This window comes from Molossus molossus, unplaced genomic scaffold, assembly GCF_014108415.1.
Source record: "Molossus molossus isolate mMolMol1 unplaced genomic scaffold, mMolMol1.p scaffold_m16_p_22, whole genome shotgun sequence".
Classification (NCBI taxonomy): Eukaryota; Metazoa; Chordata; class Mammalia; order Chiroptera; family Molossidae; genus Molossus; species Molossus molossus.
In genome coordinates, this window is record NW_023425358.1 from 10168556 (window position 1) to 10189776 (window position 21221).

At 44.2% G+C, this 21221-nt stretch overlaps 1 protein-coding gene across 1 annotated transcript in view; it reads left to right on the plus strand.

Annotated features, from left to right (window-relative positions):
- PRDM10 (PR/SET domain 10) overlaps nucleotides 1–21221 on the plus strand; it is a 101305-nt gene that overhangs the window by 67573 nt on the left and 12511 nt on the right. Inside the window, exons 8-16 of the mRNA XM_036276244.1 lie at nucleotides 2862–2934; nucleotides 4918–5035; nucleotides 7466–7595; nucleotides 8091–8330; nucleotides 9914–9925; nucleotides 13826–14173; nucleotides 15574–15729; nucleotides 19676–19855; nucleotides 21074–21184. Of these exons, the coding sequence (XP_036132137.1) occupies nucleotides 2862–2934; nucleotides 4918–5035; nucleotides 7466–7595; nucleotides 8091–8330; nucleotides 9914–9925; nucleotides 13826–14173; nucleotides 15574–15729; nucleotides 19676–19855; nucleotides 21074–21184 (1368 nt within the window). The remainder of the gene's footprint in view (nucleotides 1–2861; nucleotides 2935–4917; nucleotides 5036–7465; nucleotides 7596–8090; nucleotides 8331–9913; nucleotides 9926–13825; nucleotides 14174–15573; nucleotides 15730–19675; nucleotides 19856–21073; nucleotides 21185–21221) is intronic.

The window sequence follows — 21221 nt, forward strand, 5'->3', positions numbered from 1 at the left end:
TCAATAGAAGAGAAGGGAGGGAGGGAGAGAGAGAGAAAGAAAGAAACATCGACGTCAGAGAGACACATGTGATTGGTTGCTTCCCGCACTGCCCCTACCAGGGTCGGGGATCAAACCTGCAACCCAGGTACATGCCCTTGACTGGGGATCGGACCCTCAACCCTTCGGTCTGCTGGCTGACACTCTAACTGCTGAGCCAAACTGGCCAGGGCAGCAGGTCTTTTTCTGTTTTCTCTTTGCCTTCATTTGTGTTGCTTGGTAAGTGCGGACGTCTCATGGAGTGCCAGGGCAGGACATAACTCCGTGAGCGGGGAACAGTATGAGGAGGTTGCCAGGCTTGTGAGGGGCAGTGGGCAGGCAGTGGCAGACACCACATCATGACAGTGATTGCAGACGCCAGGGGCTGGGGGACCCATTCTGATTCCGAGACGTTAAAATCGGAGAAATATGCATCTTGGAACTGATGGCATAGGTTAGAATTTATAGCAGTGAAATGACCACCACCTAAAAATCTAACCATAGGATGATGGTTAAGTAAATTTTAGAATACAGACTTTGTAGACTATTACTCTGCAGTTAAGAATGAAGTCTCTCAAAATGAATATTTTCATATTGCTAAAATAATGTTTCATAACAATTATATATGGTTAATTCTTTTAGGAATTAATATATCAAACTCCTACTAGGAGTTCAGACACTAGGAAAAGATGGACTGGGCCCTGGCTGGTTTGGCTCAGCAGTTGGAGCGTCGGCCTGTGGTCCAGAGAGACCCGGGTTCGGTTCCCACTAAGCGCACGTACCTCGGTTGCAGTTTGTCCCCGGCCCTGGTTGGGTCGTGTGGGAGGTGGTCACTCAATGTGTCCCTTTCACATCAATATTTCTCTCTCTCTCTCTCTCTCCCTCTCTCTTCTTTTCACTCTATCTGAATAAAAAATGGAAAAATGTCCTTGATGAGGATAAAAAAAAAAAAGATGGACTGGTGCCCTGTGTTCAAGAAACTTGTATTCTAGAGGGGAGGTGGGCAGAAAGATGTAAATAAGCAAATAATCTCAAAGAGTGGCAAGCACTGTGAAGGAAGAAATGGTACAGAGAGAGAAAATAACTGGAAAGGGACCAGTTTATTTTTTTATGTTTTTTAATTGATTTTTTTTAGAGAGAGAGGAAGGGAGATGGAGCTAGAAACATCAATGTAAGAGAGAAACATCGACTGGCTGCCTCCTGCACCTACCCACTGGGGTTCGAACCCGCAACCCGGGCATATTCCCTGACCAGGAATCGAACTAGGACCTCTCAATCCATGGGACGATGCTCAATCCACTGAGTCACACTAGCTGGGCAGAAAGGACCAGTTTAGATGGCTGAAGAGATAATTAGGCTGAGAACTGTCTAAAGAGAAGGGGCCAGCAGTGTCAAAGACTTAGGGGGTGGAGAGGGGGAAGAATCCGGCATCCCTGGTGCTGAAACAGCAAGGGCGAAGAAAGGCTGGGTAGGAAAGAACTAACATGTTTGAGGAGCTGACAGTGAGCCTCTTGGTTGAAGAAAAGGTAGGGTAGAGTGGTGAGCGCTGATCGCTTAGCAAGGTAGGGCCAGATCACGGGCCCGAGGAGGCTGTCAAGCATTTCAGGCTGGTCACGAGAAGCTGCTGCTGGCTCTTAAGCATGGGGTGAGGAATACGATGGTGTTCTAAGAATACCACTCTAGCATCTGTGTGGAGAATGGATTAGAGGGAGCAAGAGTAGAAAAGAAGAGGCTCGTCGGAAGGCCAGGCAAGACGTCATCCTGGCACGTGTCTAGGTGGCATAAACCGAGATGAAGAACATTCCAGCAATCAATAGTTCTCGCTAAAGGATTACAGAAGAAAACTGAGAAATCCAAGGTACCGTTTAGGTTTCAAGTCTGAGCAGCTGGTTGGAAGGCAGGGTATTTACTGAAATGGGGAAAGTAAGCAGGGGTTAGTAGGGGAATAGGGGAACATCTTGAATTCATATCTGGATATGTTCAGTCCGAGCTGTTTGCGAAACATCCGAAACATCAGGTAGGCAGCAGAATGTACACGGAGGGAGGTCTGGGTCCGAGATACTGCTTTGGGACTTGTTAGCATAGAATTGTTTGGAAATGGAGGTGATCACCTCAGAGAAGGCCCTGGACTTGGAGTAAGCTTTGAGAAACACCAATATTTAGAAGTTAGGGAGAGGAAGGAGAGTCAGGAAAGGGTCCGACGCAGCCAGTGGGTAGGAGGGAGGAAGAGACTGAGGAGGCCGTGGTGGCATGTGGAAGTCACTGGTGAACCCAGTACGAGCCGTTGGGTGGCTGGTGGGGGGGTGGAAGTCACTGGTGAACCCAGTACGAGCCGTTGGGTGGCTGGTGGGGGGGTGGAAGTCACTGGTGAACCCAGTACGAGCCGTTGGGTGGCTGGGGGGTGGTGGAAGTCTCTGGTGAACCCAGTACGAGCTGTTGGGTGACTGGGCGGGGTGGAAGTCACTGTGATTACAGCTGCGCAAACACCTGTGTTTAAATACAGATTAAAAAGTCAGGAGAAGCTATGTTTTATTTGGATGAAGGCTCATTAATATTATTTATCTCTTGTGAAGTTGTTCTAATAACAAAAACAATTTTTTTTGAAAAAGGAAAAAGAAAACAGGCGGTGTGTCTTGGCAAATGAACTTTCTGACTGGCGACCATCTGCAGGCTGATATTAAAGGGGTTAACTAACAGAGTGATCGTCGCGTTGCTAGCTTGTTTTCCACGGGCTGTGGAAAAGCCTGAGCAGTTTTACACAAGCAGAAGTATTTAAAAAGTCACACCTGCAGAGAGCACCTGGTGATGGCCTCTAGTTTCTGATGATGCACTTGGTCTTGCAGGTGTGGTATGCTGCGTCCTATGCGGAGTTTGTGAACCAGAAAATCCATGACATTTCCGAGGAAGAAAGGAAAGGTGGTTGGCTTTTTTATGTTTTATATGTGAATTCTAAGTTATACATGCATTATATCTTTATGCAATCCCTAATTTTTCTATGTCAATGTATTTTAGTAGGTTTCTTAGAACTATACATCCCTGTCTAATCCTAGCATCATATTCACATTTTTTTCATGGGTGCTGGAAAATAGTACTTAACGTAATGAAAACCTGCAAATTCTAAATGAGAACCTAGATCAGAGGATGATCCCTATCTAGATGTAATCATCTCTGGGGATGTAGCAAGACAGGCACTGACTTTGTTTTTAAACAAATGTTACGGTAGTATAATCTCTACACATAAAAACGCACAAATTATAAGTATACAGCTCGGTGAATTTTCATGAAGTGAACATACCTGTGTAACCTGCACCCAGATCAAGAAACAGAACAGGACCTGTACCCCAGAAGACCTCTTGTGCCTTTTTCAATTCCTTCGCACCCCCAAGCGTAATGACTCTCCTGACTTCCACATCACAGATACAGCATGCTTGTGACTGAACTTCGTGTGAATGAAACTGTATATGTACACTTGGTGTACATCTTTTGCTCAACATTATGTTTGTGAGATTCACCATATTGTCGTGTATTGTAATTTGTTCACTCTCGTTGCTATGTGACCCAACTCCAAGTAGTTATTGTGAGAATTGCATTGTACAACCCAAATTTCCATGTACAGTACAATAGATAAATGCATTGTGGTATATTTATACAATAGCATGCCAAATAGGTCCTTCGGCCATGTCACCTCCCTGGCACATTGATGTATGCTTACCAACCAGGGAAGCTCACCAGAGCTTTGATGTCCAGGGTTTTTATGGAGGTGTCATTACACAGGCGTGACTGATTGAATGATTGGCCCTGTAATTGAACTTACTCTCCAGCCCCTGCTGCCCTCCCTGACGGATATCTCTGCTCAAAGCAATCTGTAATCAGATGGTGGGGCTTTCTGGCACAGCCAGCCCCCTGCGGAGTCATCTCATCAGCATAAACTCAGGGCTAGCTGAGACTACTATGAATGACAAGAACACATACCACTTGGGAAATTCTAGAGGTTTAGAGATTATTTTCCGGGAACCAGGGACAAAAGCTGCTAAATTTCTTATTATACAGCAGGGTTGTTTCCAGTTTGGGGATATTACAAAGAGTGCCACTATGTACTTTCTTCTTTTTGTTGTTAATCTTCACCCAAAGGCATTTTTTCCCATTGATTTTCTTAGGTAGAGTGGAAAGGAGGGAGGGAGGGAGGGAGGGAGGGAGGGAGAGAGCAAGAGAGAAACATCGACATGAAAGAGACACATTGATTGGTTGCTTCTCACACTACTATCCTCACTGGGGCAGGGGATCAAACTTGCGACTCTCTGGTCTGTGGGCCAGCATTCTAACCACTGAGCCAAACCAGCCAGGGCCACTATGAACATTCTTATACATGTACATGTCTTTTAGCAAACGTGTGTGTGTATTTCTATTGGGTGTCCCTCTTGGAGCAGAATTGCTTGGTCATAGGATATGCATATAATCAGTTCTGAACATTTTGCCAAAATGGTTATATTGGGCCCATTGGTTTTCAAGTTACTTTGATAAAATATACCCTCAGATTTTGAAGCTTGTCTCTGAATCACTAGGTTATCTGAGTGCATATTTCCACTGTAGCACTTCTGACTTTCCAACATGGTGAGGGGGTGTGTGTGTGTGTGTGTGTGTGTGTGTGTTGGGGCGGGGGAGGAGGGTTGTATGAAGGTGTTTGTTCCTTTGATGTCTTACATGAATATATCAGAAAATAAGGTCCAAAAATCTGCTCTCTGTCAAACTTGAGCCTTTGATTTTAAACAGGACAGCAAATAGCAGGTACTGTGTGTTTATGGACTCTGGGCCATGGTGAGATGGGGGGATATTGGGCATTTGAGTTTTATTGGTCTCTATTGATCATCAGCCCTTATAATTTCTCTCCTGTGGCTGTAGTTCTTCGAGAGCAAGAGAAGAATTGGCCCTGCTATGAGTGTAACCGCCGCTTTGTAAGCTCGGAGCAGCTGCAGCAGCATCTCAATTCTCACGATGAGAAACTGGATGTGTTTAGCAGGTACAGTGATGGGGGAGGTTTCGGGAAGGTAGTTTTTCAAGGTCCAGGCTCATTTCAGTATTGTCTATAAACTACGGAGGGTTTGTGTGTGTGTTGTGTGTGTGTGGACAGGTGACCAGGTAGGCTGCCGAGGGATAGATTTTATCTGTCATTTCCTGCCCCCCATCCTCATTTCCCATTTCTCTCTTTTGCAGCATAACCAGTACCCAGCCACAGGAGAACCTTTCACCTTAATTAAATCTCCCCTAGCTAAAGATTCTGAAACATGAATTCTTGAAATAGTATCCATCTTTGAAATAATCTGCATCTCTGATTTTCAAATTGTTTTTAGTAGTAGAATTCCTTCATTATACGTTCAGTTCCACTACATAAAAAAGATAGATGAAGGAGAATCATAACCAGATGGGGTAGGCAGGAGCCAGATCGGCTAGGCCTTATGGATACTGGTGAGAAATTTAGGTTTTATTCTAAGTGTGATAAGAAGTCTTTAGAGGATTTTGCTCAGGGAGCCTTGTGATGTCATCTATATTTTAGAACGTCATCCGGGATGAAAATCAAAATATTTTAGCTTATCTTGGAACAAGAGTAGAGACAGGGAGTCCAGTTAGAGGCTATTTCAACAGTTCCGTGAAGGACGAGAGTGGTTGGGAATAGCACAGGACCAGAGCGGCAGAGGTGGGGTTGCCGGCCTTCATAGAGGAGCCAGTGCGACGTGGCATTTGGGGCAGTGGGAGAGGAAGTGTTCGGGGGGAGCAGTGTGATCGCTGCCGCCTGAGGCTCGTGCAGGGGGGTGAGGCCCCGGGCGGGGCTGCGGGTGCCGGTGAGAGTGGCCCACTTGGGCTGCACGGTACTGCGGCTTTGCTGGCGCACACAGCGCAGCAGGAGAGACGAGCCAGCAGTGGGATGGGAATCGAGAGCACATGCAAGTGAGCGACTACAGTGCATGGCTTTGGAGTTTACGTGTGGATTGAGGGAGAGAAAACATCAAGAGGACATAGGTGACAGAAGACTGGATTGGGCTTGGCAGTGAGGTGGAGGGATTGTTGAGTCCAGGTATTAGATGGAGTGAGCTAGAAAGTTAGGAGATAGTGTCAGGGTGGGCAAGGCATAGGATTGAGCTAATGGGGGTTCTGCCCCGAGTGGAGTGAACATCAAAGGTTTGCGGAGGACACAGTGAGAGCTAAGTCGTTCCCTCCTGGGTATCCCTAAAACTCTGTTTATGGCTCTGTCATAGCACTTTTTATATGATCTTGTGACTTTGGTTTATGTACATCTATGCCTGCTGCCTTTGCTAGACTTCCGACAGTAAAAACTGCTGCAGGTGACTTGCTGTCATTAGGGCCCAGCATCGTGGGTGACACATGGCAGATAAAAAGCTTTGCTTGCCAACTGTTAAAAGAAACGAGAAAATTAGGAAAATTTGAGCTTTGACTAGATTAATAATACTGAGCAGCTATCAGTTTTTTTTGAGGTGTGACTGGTGTGGAGATACACATATCACATATATAAAAAAGTCCTAATATATGTGATATATGTATCACATATGTTTAAGAGATACATATTGAAATATTTGTAGATGAAATGATAACTTGGATTTATTTCAAAATAATCTAATGGGTATGTGTGTACTGGCCTTGAGTTGACAGTGTTGAAATTAGGTAATGGTACATTGGGCTCGTTATGGTAATCTCTACATTAGTCTAGGTTCAGAATTTTCCACATAAAGAATCTTTTAAAACTTCCTGGAAAAAATATATCAGTTTTGTTCAGTTGTTAATTAGATGAGTGGAAGAATGAAGCATGATCTGATTAATTTTATACACATCTCACACACACATCTTCTGAAAGAAGTTTTGGGGACTTTCTGAAATCCCTTTTATTGAGGAATTGTATGTTAGAAATCTATTAAAGGGGATAAAGTTTATTGGGTGTTTACTAGGCATATTATGGAATAGTTGAATTAGAAATGTATGCTCACCTTGCAGAAGCTTAGAGTAAAACACGCAAGTTCTTTTGACTCTTGGAAAGCGCATTTCTGGGAAGGACTCTGGGGTGAGGCGAGGGGAGAAGGAGGGATGGAGTCTGGCCTCTGGAGACACACTAAGCGTATTATGTTCGGTCCTGGCTCTAGTTCCCACATTAGTCCAGAAATGGGGCCCTGCTTTCCGACTTTTCAGCAGCAAAATGGCGTTGGTGCTTTGAATTGTTATAACTCCCTTTTCTTCTGAATAACTTGAGACATCTCTTTGAACTATATAGACGGCAAAGATGAGAAATTGAGAAAGCGTATATTAGCAAATGCAACTGTTTCCATTAGAAAAAGAATCAGGAAAAGTAATAAAGTGAGAGGAAAAATCAAGATTTGGCAGAATAGTTGTTATGGAGTATTATGTGACCATGACTATTTATAACCCAATCTCTTGTCCCCAGAACAAGATGCAGAGGAAGGGGACGAGGCAAGAGGCGATTCGGCCCAGGTCGACGGCCAGGGCGTCCTCCAAAATTTATCCGCTTGGAAATCACCAGTGAAAATGGGGAGAAGTGTGATGATGGGACACAGGTATGGGCGGAGGGGACAGAGCTGCTTCCCAGACGCTTGCTTCGAGGACGTAGTGGCACTGCTACCGGACGTCATACGATGCCCGGCCGAGGCTGACCGTCCCGTCAGGCCTGCTGGTTAAAGTGTGACTAGAGCAAGGCAAAGAAATATTTTCAAGTATTACTTAGAACAAAACCCCAAGTTTCCTGCCCTAAAGATTTGAATTTGTTGGCGATATTATTGGGGGATCCTGTTTAAGTAGTTTAAAAATTAAAAGCAGGATGTCCCAGAAGAGTCCTGTCACAGTCTTTTCCTCATGGGGTCATCTGGAATATCTTCTAGTTTTTACAGCCTATGGATAGTTGTCTCATTAACTTTCCCAGAAGCATAATTTTTTCCTGAGCATTATGACTGTAGCCATTTAAAAAACAGGCAGTAATTCTAACCCTTAGCTGACACCCCTAGCGCTACTCTCTGTCTAGGCCGGGGCATAATTCCTGGTTCTTGCCATTTCAGGACTTGCTACATTTTTCCCCCAAGGAACAGTTCGATGAGGCTGAACCAGCTGCTCTGAATGGGCTGGATCAACCAGAGCAGACCACTCTCCCGATCCCTCAGCTGCCGCAGGAGACCCCGACTTCCCTGGAGCACGAGCCAGCTCCCAGCCTGCACCTGCAGCCCCAGCAGGAGGAGAGCGTGCTGCCCACCCCGAGCACCCTGACCGCCGATGACATGCGCAGGGCCAAACGCATCCGAGTAAGTGGGAAGCAGAGCCTCCCTCACTGGGCGCGGGCCTCTCGGGCCAGCCAGCTGGAAAGGTGCTGTGTTTTCCAGCCTGTTCACCATCCACTTTGGAATCTTGCATCTGGCTTATCACACGCTGAAGCCCCTTGTTTTGGAAGAAAGTGTGAACTGTGTCTCAATGTCTTTGTGTCCTGTGGCAGGCTGGATGGTTGGTCCTAGAGTTGGTCCATTTAGTAAGGGGACGGAAACCCGGCTTTTGGCAGCTCCTGGGCTGGTGTAGTTAAAGTAGGACCGCTCTGGATCCCTGAACTCACAGACTGGAAATGGAGAAATAAGTACTTCCTGTGATAAGTGCTCACATTTAAGCCAGGCTTTTCCGTGTCTAATCATGGCTCTCAAGTTATTTTGGGGTAACTTCATTTGGTTATTTGCAGTTTCCAGGGGGAGACCGGCAAGTGGCATTAGTCATCAATGTAAAAGGACCTGTGTCCAAGTTGATATGGCAGGTGAACCCACACACCCAGGGACAGCTCGAAGCTCTAGGTCTGGGAGTAGGTCAGCGTCTCACCTGTGTGACCTGCGTCCTGACGAGGCCACATGGCTGCAGGGCCTCCATGGCTGCCAGCTGATGTGTCTTATTTTGCAGATAGCATTTGAGTCCAAGTTGGGAGCTGCCGGGGAGGCATGTGGAGAGCAATATGGCTTTGTGGAGTACGTGCCTGTGCTGACAGTTTGCATCCAGAAAACAATGACCTGAAGCCCTGTTTTCGAGCAGGGTGTGTAAAGACTTTCATTAGTACTTTAGGTGTGGACAGAGCTCTGTGTATAACTGTACAATTTCTAGATGGACCATGGTTTTAGCTTATGTTTCTGTTGGTCGTCTTATTTGCCTATATGCTAGAAGGGACCTTGAAAAATAGTCTAGTCCGTGCCTTGTGAAAGCGCATTTAGACATTTGTAGTGTTATGATAGCACCGAGGGGCTCTGAATCCTCCGAGGCTTCACAACCTTTGCGAGGGTCCCGCGATGGAAATATATGTAATGCTTGTGGCTCCATGTATAGTCTTTCAAAAGGATATGTAAACACACATAAATCTAAACCAGAAAGGCAAAAAGCTATGAGCGAATAACTTCCCATCCACCCTTCTACCTTATTTCCCACTCCCCATTTCACCCTCTTGCCCAGTTATTGTTTTTCTGCTTTGGCCATTCTGATTTTTCACTGAGTCCAGAGAAATGCTTACTAGATTTAGGTGTTTTTTTTTGAGGCAAAAATGAAAGCCCACATGTTTAGTGACATTGTGGATATACAAGCACCATCTAGCTGTGATTGTACTTGGATTCTTGATAAGTTGGTTCCTGGTTTTGGTACAAGGTTCCTCGTGTCAAAGCAAAAGCCATGTGCAGGTGGCTTTTGAAAAGGTCAGTCTTTAGTTGAGCTTTTTTTTTTTTTCCCTCTCACACATTCTAAAAAGTAGGGCTATGTATTTTTTTTCATCTTTTCTGTCCAGGTTGGTAATGACCAACTGAAAGGAAGTCTTGCAACCCAATTGGTAATGTAACTATTTTTCTCCCCTCTAATGCTGCCTGCTCAGCTGGAGCTGCAGGTAGGTTTGTTTCCTGTGTTTCACATAACAGAATGTTATTTAAGTGTTTGCCTTACCTGCTGTTCTTTGCAACCTGTACTTACTAAATCTCGGTAGGAACTACAGTTTGGTTGCTACAGTAATTGCAAATGCGTTAATGAATAATGATCATTTGTCTCCAAATAGATCAGTGAGTGAATTGTGGGCTGCAGATCCCTCAAACACAAAATGAAGGGTAGGACTAAGTGATCAGTGCAAGGTCCCTTCCAGCTCTAGGAGAGTTTGAGTGTCTATGGAGTGGTACTGAATTGTGACTACACAGTCAGCACTGCGCTGTGTGCACAACAGGCTTTTCCCTGAGGCCTGTCCTCTAGGAGCTTCATCTAACTGGGGAGACAATGCTAATGTAAGGTGTTAAGTGCTCAGTTTAAAAGTATAGCCTATACTTGTTATAGGAACTCGGAAGAGTGAAAGACAAAAATAAAAAAAATAAAAAAAATGATGAAGGAGTCAGGGAATAATTCATAGATGAAATGAGAAAAACTGGTTCTTGGAAGAGAGACCGGAGGAAGGTTGACCATTTCAAAGGCAGGCAGCCATAGGATGCAGGCCGAGACCGAGGAGGTGCCTGGTGTTGTTATGGGACAGTGCGCACACTGACCCTGGGATGGGGGGACAGCTGCAGGACCGTAGTGAGCAAGATATGTTGGGCAGGGCTAGCCCTCCCAAGGCTTTGAATGCCGGATCAAAAATAATATGAGTGTTAATCAATAATTTAGGTCTTTAGTTATTCATATCAAACTTTAAAAACATATTGTGGTCTTTGCAAAGAATCTGTTGTCTCAGAATTCATTTCATTGTAAGTTAAATCCCCCATCATTGATTTTAGCAACTATACTATTTGGGCCCCTTTAGAGTAGTTTATGCACCATACGGTATGGTGTGGTTGACTGGCTGTAACTCGGGGAGCAGAAGATCCGTAACGGATCCACCTGTGCTGCCTTCACCCTTTTCCATGATTTCTTCTGGAACTGTGCCAGTTGTAGCTCTGAGCTACAGAAGGTACTGCACATAGAAGGGGCCTGCAGGTGGGTCGGGATGGTTTCAGCATTCACTGCCTTGTAATGTGAAGATCACAATAGGATCATTAGATCCAAGAAATGTAATCTGGTGCTTGAGCACTTAGACAATCTTCAGGGCTCGGTGGAAATTAAAAAGACGGCAAGAAGAATGTCGATAGAACTAAGAGAGTGGAGCCAGGTGGCTGCTCAGTTTAAGGCAAGTGTCTGAGGACACTCACACTAATCAGAAATGACAGCCGACTTATCAGCATGACGGACCGAAACAACACTGAGTTCTAGTGTTGGCACCCAAGGAGGAATGGAATCCCCAGTGAGGCCAAGGTGTTGTATACTGAGTCTGCCCTTGGAAACCTGAGTGAACTTGGATGAAGGAAATTATTATTATTATTTTTTAATGTTTTTTTAATTGATTTTTTAGAGAGAGAGGAAAGGAGAGAGAGAAAAACATCAATTGCTGCCTCCTGCTCTCCCCCTACTGGGGATCAAGCCCACAACCCAGGCATGTGCCCTGACTGGGAATCGAACCGGGACCTCTCAGTCCGTGGGACGACGCTCAATCTACTGAGCCACACTAGCGGGGCAGGAAATGATTCTTATATGCCAAAAGCACTCTAAGTCTTGACTCTCTGAACCTCAGGATAGCATTTGTTTATTTGAAATATGTCCATAAAGTTTTGAAAGTAGCCAGAATACTGAACTTTTATGTAAAATAAGGATCTGTAGAATAAAAAGATTGGACAACTGCTAAGCAGTATAATAAAGTGGAAGAAAGCTCCAAGGCTGATTTGAAAAAAGTCTATGCTCAAAGATCTCTGCAGATACTATAGAAAAGATCTTGAAATAATTCTTTTTGATTTTCATATGAAATACATTTTAATTAATTCTCAAACTTTTATTGAATACTTCTTATGAAATAAGATATTAATTTATTTTTCTTAATTGATTTTAGAGAGGGAGGATGAGAGAGGGAGAGAGAGGTAGAAACATCAATGAGAGAGAACATTGACTGGCCGCCTCCTGCATGCCCCCCACTGAGGATTTGGCCCACAACCTGGGCATGTGCCCTGACCGGGAATCGAACCGGTGACCTCTTGGTGCATGGGCTGATGTTCAACCACTGAGCCACACCAGGCGAAATAAGATATTTTTTAAAGGCTCTAGATGCAAAGGAGAATAAAATCTGATGCAAGCCTGAAGCAGCCCGTCAACCCGGGAAGACAGGAGAATTACTAACTATCTACTCAAGTCATATGAGTAGGTAACACCTATCTCTCCTCGTCCCGCTAGAGAAGCCCTGAGAAGGACATTTTCTGTTGTAAAGTAACTAGGTTCAGAATTTTCACCAGATGAAAAACAATTATTTTGCTTTTTCCCTGAATGATTATTTTAGATCAAATTTAGCTTAGAAATTGCTGCTTGTAAGTAATATATGAAATTAAGGGTTTGGGCATTGTTCATTGTACTGTTAATGGTACAAATAGTGCTTTAAAAGCCTCACTAATCCTTCAGTTACTATTTTCTTCTACTTACATAAGCATATATATATATATATATTATATATATATCTAATTTCTTTCTTTTTGAGGGACCCCCCCATTGCTATGTAGAGCTTCCCCTTGGTATTTTGAGGAACTAATGAATGAAATTCCATTATAGTATAACTAAAGTATTGATTCTGTATTATCTGTGTGAAAGATGGTTCTGTTAATCTGCTCTCAGTAGAGCATGAGTTGTTTTCCAGTAGTGGTGATGAATTTGCACTGAGTATCCATATTCTCTCACTTGGATTCCCCATAACAACTGCATGGATTTACCAGATGGCTAATCAGCATTAGAAGTGCAATCTGTGACTGCAAGGGTGGGGGCGAGACTGACTGGTCTAGACAGGGAAGAAAGCCATAAGCTTAACCTTGTTAGCATGGCATGCTAACCAGTGGAACTAACTGGCAACGTTGAGGCTCGTCCTCTGCATTTTCTGAGTAGGAAGTGATCAAACGTACAATCTCCATTTATGATGTGTGCTCATGTATCTTATCTCATGGCAGACATGTTCACATAATTTGTATCCTTTGTTTCTCTTTCAGTTCTTTTTCTTTTTTTAATTAATTAATTATTTTAATCCTCACCTGAGAATATTTTTCCTTTTTTTTTAAGATAGAGTGGAAAGGAGGGAGGGAGGGAAAGGGAGAGAGAGAGAGAAGGAGAGAGACAGAGAAACATCGATGTGAGAGACACATCAATTGGATGCCTCCTGCACAACCTTCACCAGGGCTGGGGATCAAACCTGCAACCCAGAGACATGCCCTTAACTGGAATTGAACCCAAGACCCTTTGGTCTTCCGGCTGACACTCTAACTGCTGAGCCAACGCGGCCAGAGATTCGCTAAACATTTTAATCAAGCTTCGAATTCTTTTTGTCAGGGACTTGAACAAGTCACGTTTGGCTGACTTGCTCCAGCCTCATTCATGCACATGTGACTTATTCCAAGTCACTCCTTCCAAGTCTGCAGTTTTTATTCCATGTCACTTTGGGATTTGTTTTATTGAACAAGCCCTCTGTTGGGAATACATTTTTGAATGTTACTTAAATCCTTTCATAAGAAAACACACATGCATAGACATAACACAAAACAGAGAACGTTTCTTTTCAACATGAACTTCTTTGAGATGGCTTCGTTTTTAATATCTCACCAGAAAAACATTTTTTTTCAACTGTGTGTCCTAGAGTTTAATTTTGTTTGGAAAACCTGTTGTTGCAGAGATCATCCTCCTTCTTTATAAACGTGCCAGGGACACAGGCACTGTCCTCACTAAACAACCATGTCGCTGTGTCTTTCAGAATGCGGCTCTTCAGCATCTGTTCATTCGGAAGTCCTTCCGGCCTTTTAAATGTTTGCAGTGCGGGAAGGCCTTCCGTGAGAAGGACAAACTGGACCAACACTTGCGCTTCCACGGGCGGGAGGGAAACTGCCCGCTGACCTGTGACCTCTGCAACAAGGGCTTCATCAGCAGTGCATCCTTGGAGAGCCACATGAAGCTCCATTCGGACCAGAAGACCTACTCTTGCATTTTTTGCCCGGAATCCTTTGACCGCCTTGATCTGTTGAAAGACCACGTGGCCATTCACATCAATGATGGCTACTTCACCTGCCCGACTTGTAAGAAACGGTTCCCAGATTTTATCCAGGTGAGTGTCCACTACTGAGATTCCTGTAGCCTTCCTTCTTTTGGTGAGAGAAACTGCTTTTTGGAGAATTGAGGCTGCCTGTCGCCTGCATTTGCATCCCTTCTTCGTGACAACTGTACAGTTGAGAACAATAGTTCTTCACCCCACCTACTATTGTTAAACAAAAGATGATTATGACTCTTAGTTGTCCAAGTCAGACATTGGCATTTAAACATTTAAGTTGTATGACAAGTAATAAACATCCTTATCTGATTTACATTTTAAAAAGTGTGTGCTAGCAAAGATTAAAAAAATAGGCTTCCATTTCCTGGCCTGGGGATATTGTCTTCCTACTACTGTTTTCCTGTGCTAAGGTCATGCATTTTGGAAGAAAACAAGGAACAGTTGGTGGATAATATACTTATGTGTGAAGCACTTCCTCCCTCTGCTATATTCTGGAGCAGCGTGGGCAAGGACAAATTCCAGATATTTATGATTTCATCTGAACTTCAAGTGATTATATTGTTACATGTTAGTCAAAGAAGAATGAAATCTAAATATCTAGTAAAAATCATCTTAAAAAAAAATTCCCAAAGCAAAAGGAATCTACGATTTAATCATAGTTCTGCTAGTGTCGGAAGTCTTGGTAATTTTATCACTTCGCACAATTGATTGGAAAAGTGGCCTTCAGGCAGAATCTAATGGCAAAAAGACTAAAGAATAATGAAGCAAAATGTCTCATAGGAATAGTTTCATATGACTTACTGCATAGCCCCCACCCGTAATTCTTCATTGGATATTTGTGGCTAAGAGAGCTCCAAGGACATATGCCTTTATTTAAATTATCTAAAGGTACATGGAATACGTCCCAATTAGGGGGAAGTAATGCTGGTGTTGTATTGTTCTCATAAATGGGTAATGTGTTTTATATTATCCATTTCATGTCTTTAATTCTTCAGAACTTGATTATATAGAAAGATATGAAAGTTCCAACGACCAAAAGGGGCTAAGTTGTTTCTGTACATGTTGGAGGCAGGAAAAAGTGAGAAAGAATTATTTTTTGTCTTCCTATAGACATATACATATATATTTTAGCAAGATCTAAGTCCAAAGGAGCTCTGCTTTTAATCGTAAAAAAAAAAAAAAAAGTTGGTTTCATGTAATTGGCTTTGAGTGAACAAGCACTTTTTCTTCCTCCTCTAGGAGGTTATGATTTGTAAGGCTTCGGGCTACTTGTTTGGTCACTTCGTGGGAGGGAAAGTATGTTACTGAGGCCAATTATCAATGGCACTGGCTTGCACTGCCCAGATGGTGCAGGTCGGTGGCAATGCCTTTGGCGCCCTCTAGAGTTGAAAAGCTGCCTTTAGTCTTTTCCTTTGGTGCCGGAGTCCCCTCCCTGACTTTTTCTGTCTTCACTCCAGGTGAAAAAACATGTGCGAAGCTTCCACTCAGAAAAGATCTACCAGTGTACAGAGTGCGACAAGGCCTTCTGCCGTCCTGACAAACTGCGACTCCATATGCTGCGACATTCAGACCGCAAAGATTTCCTGTGTTCAACATGTGGAAAGCAATTTAAGGTGTGTAAGTGTGAGCCGCCCGCGGTGGTTCTCCCGGCCTCTGAAATTGAGTTGAGCTACGCATCAGTGCTTGTTTGTTTCATCAGCTTATCATCTACTCTCAAAGAACTGGACTGGAGATACACTGTGTGCCTCATGTTTGAATTAGTTATTATGACAAAATTAAGGGGAAAAACTCACCTTAATTTACCAAAATTATTAATTCAAACCCCCAAACAGATACAGTAATAATACATCTCCTAAAAGAATCCAAATGTATGATGAATAGAACTAAATTGCTATTGAGGAATTCCGAAGAGAATAGTCCATTTACTTACCAAATCAAGAGGTTTTTATTGAGCACTTATTAAATATAAGAGGCTGATAATTGAGCCCTGAAGACAGTAGGACTATCATCTAATGGAGATGGGAAACACGTAGGGTGTTGAGAGGGCTTAGACTACTTTGGGAATGTTGATGACAAAACAAAACAAAAAATAAATTCAGTAACCTGCCTGGAATTTAGAAGAAGCAAAGGAAAAACCCATGGGAGACTCAGAGATAGGAGTTAAACAAATAGATGTAAAAACAACACAAATGCTTTATTGGGAAATCAGATGATTCTGCAAAGATGTCAGGGAGGGACACTCTACTGGATATGATGGTAGGTTGTGGTGTCATAGAAACTAGAAAAGAATCAGAAATGGATTCAGGAGGGGAAAAATAATTTTACAAGGATATATTTGTATAGAATGTGGAAACATTAAAGAGTAGTAGAAATACTCTTCAAAGCTTAAGTTTTGTGGCATGTTTGTTACAGATTATAATCTCAATGGCTTTTAATATATATTAGCATGATTTCGAACTTTGTAAAGGACTGACTCTATTGTGAAAAGTATAAATGAGTCTAGGTTTTTCTGTTTCGTTTTTGTTATTGATTTGCAAGAGATGAGAGAGAAAGGAAGGAAGAGGGAGAGAGAGAAACATCAATGTTTGAGAGAAACATCCACCGGCTGCCTCCTGCACTCCTCCTACTGGGGATCAAGCCAACCCGGCATGTGCCCTGACTGGGAATTGAACCAGAGACCTTTCAGTGCATGGGAGAACGCTCAACCAACTGAGCCACATGGGCAGGGCAGTTTTTCTGTTTCTTAATTTAAAAAATGATAATTTGTCTAAAAGAATTCCTGTTTCATGGTGCTAACTGGTTGGCCATCTAGACTATCTATGTAATCTTTTTTCATTATCTATTTTGTGGCAGATACCATTTTAGTACCTGGGCATTAAAACAGCAACAATAGCCCTGGCCAGTTTGTCTCAGCAATTAGAGCGTCGGCCTGTGGTGTGTCTCAGCCACTCGATGTGTCCCTTTCACGTCAATGTTTCCCTCTCTCTCCCCCACTCTATCTGGACAAAAAAATAGAAAAATGTCTTCGGGTGAGGATAAAAAAAAAATACCAACAACCTTTTCTGCTTCTATTTTACTTTCTTTTTTTATCCTCACCCGAGGACATTTTCCATTTTTTTGTTCAGATAGAGTAGGAGGGAGTAAGAGAGAAACATTGACGTGAAAGGGACACATCGAGTGGCTGCCACCCACAGACCCAATCAGGGCCGGGGACAAACTGCAACCGAGGTACATGCCCTTAGTGGGAACTGAACCCGGATCTCTCGGGACCGCAGGCCGACGCTCTAACTGCTGAGCCAAACCGGCCAGGGCTCTATTTTACTTTCAATCAGAGGAGCCAAACCACTATAAGAATTATGGAATAAGCCCTGGCCTGTTTGGCTCAGCGGTTAGAGCCTTGGCCCGCGGACCAGAGAGTCCCAGGTTTGGTTCCCTATAAGGGCATGTACCTCGGTTGCAGTTTGTCCCCGGCCCTGATTGGGTCGTGTGGGTGGCAGCCACTCGATGTGTCCCTTTCACGTCAATGTTTCTCTCTTTCTCCCTCCTACTCTATCTGAACAAAAAAATGGAAAATGTCCTCGGGTGAGGATAAAAAAAAGAAAGAAAGTAAAATAGAAGCAGAAAAGGTTGTTGGTATTTTTTTTTTTATCCTCACCCGAGGACATTTTTCTATTTTTTTGTTCAGATAGAGTGGGGGGGGGGGGGAGAGAGAGAAACATTGTGGTCAGGTGGGTGGCAACCACTCGATATATCCCTCTCACATTGATGTCTCTCTCTCTTTCCCCCTCTCCCTCCCGCTCTATCTGAAGATAAATGCAAAAATGTCCTCGGGTGAGGATTAAAAAAAATTATGGAATAAGGGATTTACTTACAGGAAGGAGAACTTAATTATAGGAGAAGATGTAGAAGTAAAGGTCTGAAAGGAGAAGCTGGAGGATCAGAGAAAGTCACTAATGCACCTTTGTGAAACCCTTGCCGGGTGCACAATGGGAACTTGGGAGGCTGCAGGGTGCGCCTGTGAAGGAGAGCGGGGCTGCTGTGGACAGTCGTGTTGCTGCCTGTGTGGTGGACACGGACTTGGCCAGCAGGGCTGGTGGTCGGGAAGAGAGCTGCTGGCCAAGTGGGAGAGAAGAGGGATGCTCTGGTACCTCCGCACCTGACCTGCAGAGCGTCATGGCTGCTGTTTCACCACCACCTCCCAGACTCTGCAAGAGGGGAAGAACTGGTCTGGTGGAAAGGTTCAAAATCTTTTTTTTTAAATCCTCACCCGAGGACATTTTTTTTTTTTTTTACATTTATCTTTAGACAGAGTGGGAGGGTGGGAGGTGGGCGGAGAGAGAGAAACATTGATGTGTCTGGGACTGGTTGCCACCCTCACGACCCCAACCGAGTCCGGGGACAAACTGCAAACAAGGTATGTGCCCTTAGTGGGAACTGAACCCGGGACTCTCTGGTCGGCGGGCTGACACTCTAACCATCTAACCACTGAGCCAAACCGGCCAGGGCTCAAAGTCTTTACACGTAACAGTTTAATCATATGTCCAAGAGCAGAGGCTCACTGGATAAGGGAGCTGGCATTTTTTTGTTTTGTTTTGTTTTTAGTCAGGATGGGCTCTGCCTGTTTTTTCCCTATGGACTCAACGTCAACATGTGTCACTAGATTAGATGATCAGACTGGACCTAGACCATATGCTATGCATAGTGGACAGTATAATTGTTTGCCTGAACTTCTGAATTCATAAAATGGGAGAGTCTTACTTAAATGCATTGGGGATTTAGAGGAATTTCATTATGTTTGTTAAAATGTGTGTCAACTGAGTACACATACAGCTTTGTAAAGTCAGTATTACCTATCATTTACTGACCCGGCCCGCAGGTTGATCAACGAGGACTCTAGAGGGGGAGTAAGGATGAGGAGGGACAAGAGACACGAGAAATGGAGACAAGACAGGATTCTGATCAAGTCTCGTTTATTCAGGGGGAGTTCACATAATATATAGGGGAAAAACAGGTGAAACAGTTAATGAGTATCCCACCTGAAGCAAATTCCAGTAAATACCCCAGGTGGAACAAATAAGCAAAGAATGGAGTAAACAATTATCTAGAGGAATGCAGACACTGTATTCAGAGAAACCCCGCCCTGGGGCCGGAGACAGCAGAGCAGACTTTAACAAGATGGATGGCATGCAAATGGTCTCCCACAATTTACTATCAATTTGCTTGTAGTTCTTAATACCAAACTTATCCCATGTACCCTTTGGGACAAGATCTCTTCTACATAGATGCAAAGTCTTTTTTTTTCTTCAAAAATCAGTATCTTTCGAGTTGAATGGTCATTTTCAACCAGGGCTCAGTGTAATGCACTTATTTGCTAGTGAACAGTGTCATTGCGGGTCACTTTTGCCATGTGCTTGTATGTTCCCGCCCTCCAGCAACTTAGATACATCTCGGGAGTTGTGGTTACTGCTGATATTGATTTTTTTTTAATATCCCTTCAACTGAAAACTTTCTAGCCCCACTTCTCACTCTCCTGCCTTTTCAACAATTTTCTCTCAATAGCGAAAAGACAAACTACGGGAACACATGCAGAGGATGCATAATCCTGAGAGGGAGGCCAAGAAAGCTGACCGCATCAGCCGCTCCAAGACGTTCAAGCCCCGAATCACGTCCACCGACTACGACAGCTTCACGTTCAAGTGCCGCCTGTGCATGATGGGCTTCCGGAGACGAGGCATGCTGGTCAGTGCCCACCGCCCTGCCCCCACCGCCACCCTCCCCAGCTCCGTTTCAGTTTCATGGTGACGGCTTTGCGCTGTGCTCTGCGCAGGTTTGCCAAGAGGTTTTGTCAGTGGCCAAGGGGAAAAACAGGCAGACAGTTCCCAATTTGGAGTTCTCTCCTTCCCACTCTCCCTTCGCCTCGCCTCGCCACCTTGGAAGAGGTTCATACCTGTCACTTTCCATTACTACTTTTGTTTTGCTGTACCCGTTGCAGTCTCTGGTCTTAATGGTATTTTATTCCCCTCTTCTCGTTTGTGTTCCTGAATATACTATCTGGTGGGTCTTCGCCTGCTCGCCGATTCTTCTTTTTTATCATCAGATAGAGAGGGAGGAAGAGAGAGAGAGAGAGAGAGAAAGAAAGAAGCATTAATGTGATAGAGCCACGTAGACTGGCTGCCTCCCTAATGACCCTGACCATGGCCAGGGACGAACCACAACCGAGGTGCGTGCCCTTGACCAGAATCCAACCCGAAACTCATTGGTCCGTGGGCCGACGCTCTAACCACTGAGCCAAACCGGCCAGGGCTCGACTGCTTCTTTTAATGCCTTTCTCCAGCTGTGAAACAGTATGGACCAGGTGAGCCGGCGGCAGTGTAGCCAGAATGCAGCAGGCCCTCCAGTCGGGGTTTGTTATAACGTTGATGGGATTCCAGAGGAACTGAAGTCCCTATTTTTGTCAATTAGCCTGTGGTAAAATGGGTTTTGTTGTAGTTGTTTTGCTTAAAGTCGGGCAGAACCTATTGACAAGATGTTAAGTGAGAACTTTGTATTTGTGCCAGGAGCTAAAGTCACAGCATCATTTCAAATTCAGAACCTTAATTTTTATCTCATTCCATGTCCTCCCTAAGGCTGGGGCACTCAATAAGGAAAGGCAGGCTTGCATCAGGAGAAATCATCAGAGAAGTGTGTGCTACTGTACTTTCCCTTTCCAACAGTTCTTTCATCAAAGACGATTAATGGGGTCGACAGTGACCAGCTCCTTGCAGTAATTTGCTGGATCCCGGTGAATTCCTGTTAACAGTGACTGTTCACACTGTGGGGTCAGCTGGGCCTGGTAGTGCTGGTTCTGGCCAAATGCCTCTTGTTTTGGGCACTGCTTCAGAGAATTTCAACTTCTAGCAGCCACTTGGAGACACTTGTTTAGCTTCTGTTCGTAATGGGCTCTCTTTTTCGCATTAGGTAAATCACTTATCAAAGAGGCACCCAGACATGAAGATAGAAGAGGTGCCAGAGTTAACCCTGCCCATCATCAAGCCCAACCGAGACTACTTCTGTCAGTATTGTGACAAGGTAATGGAAACCGTCCCCGGCGCGAAGGCTCTGTGGG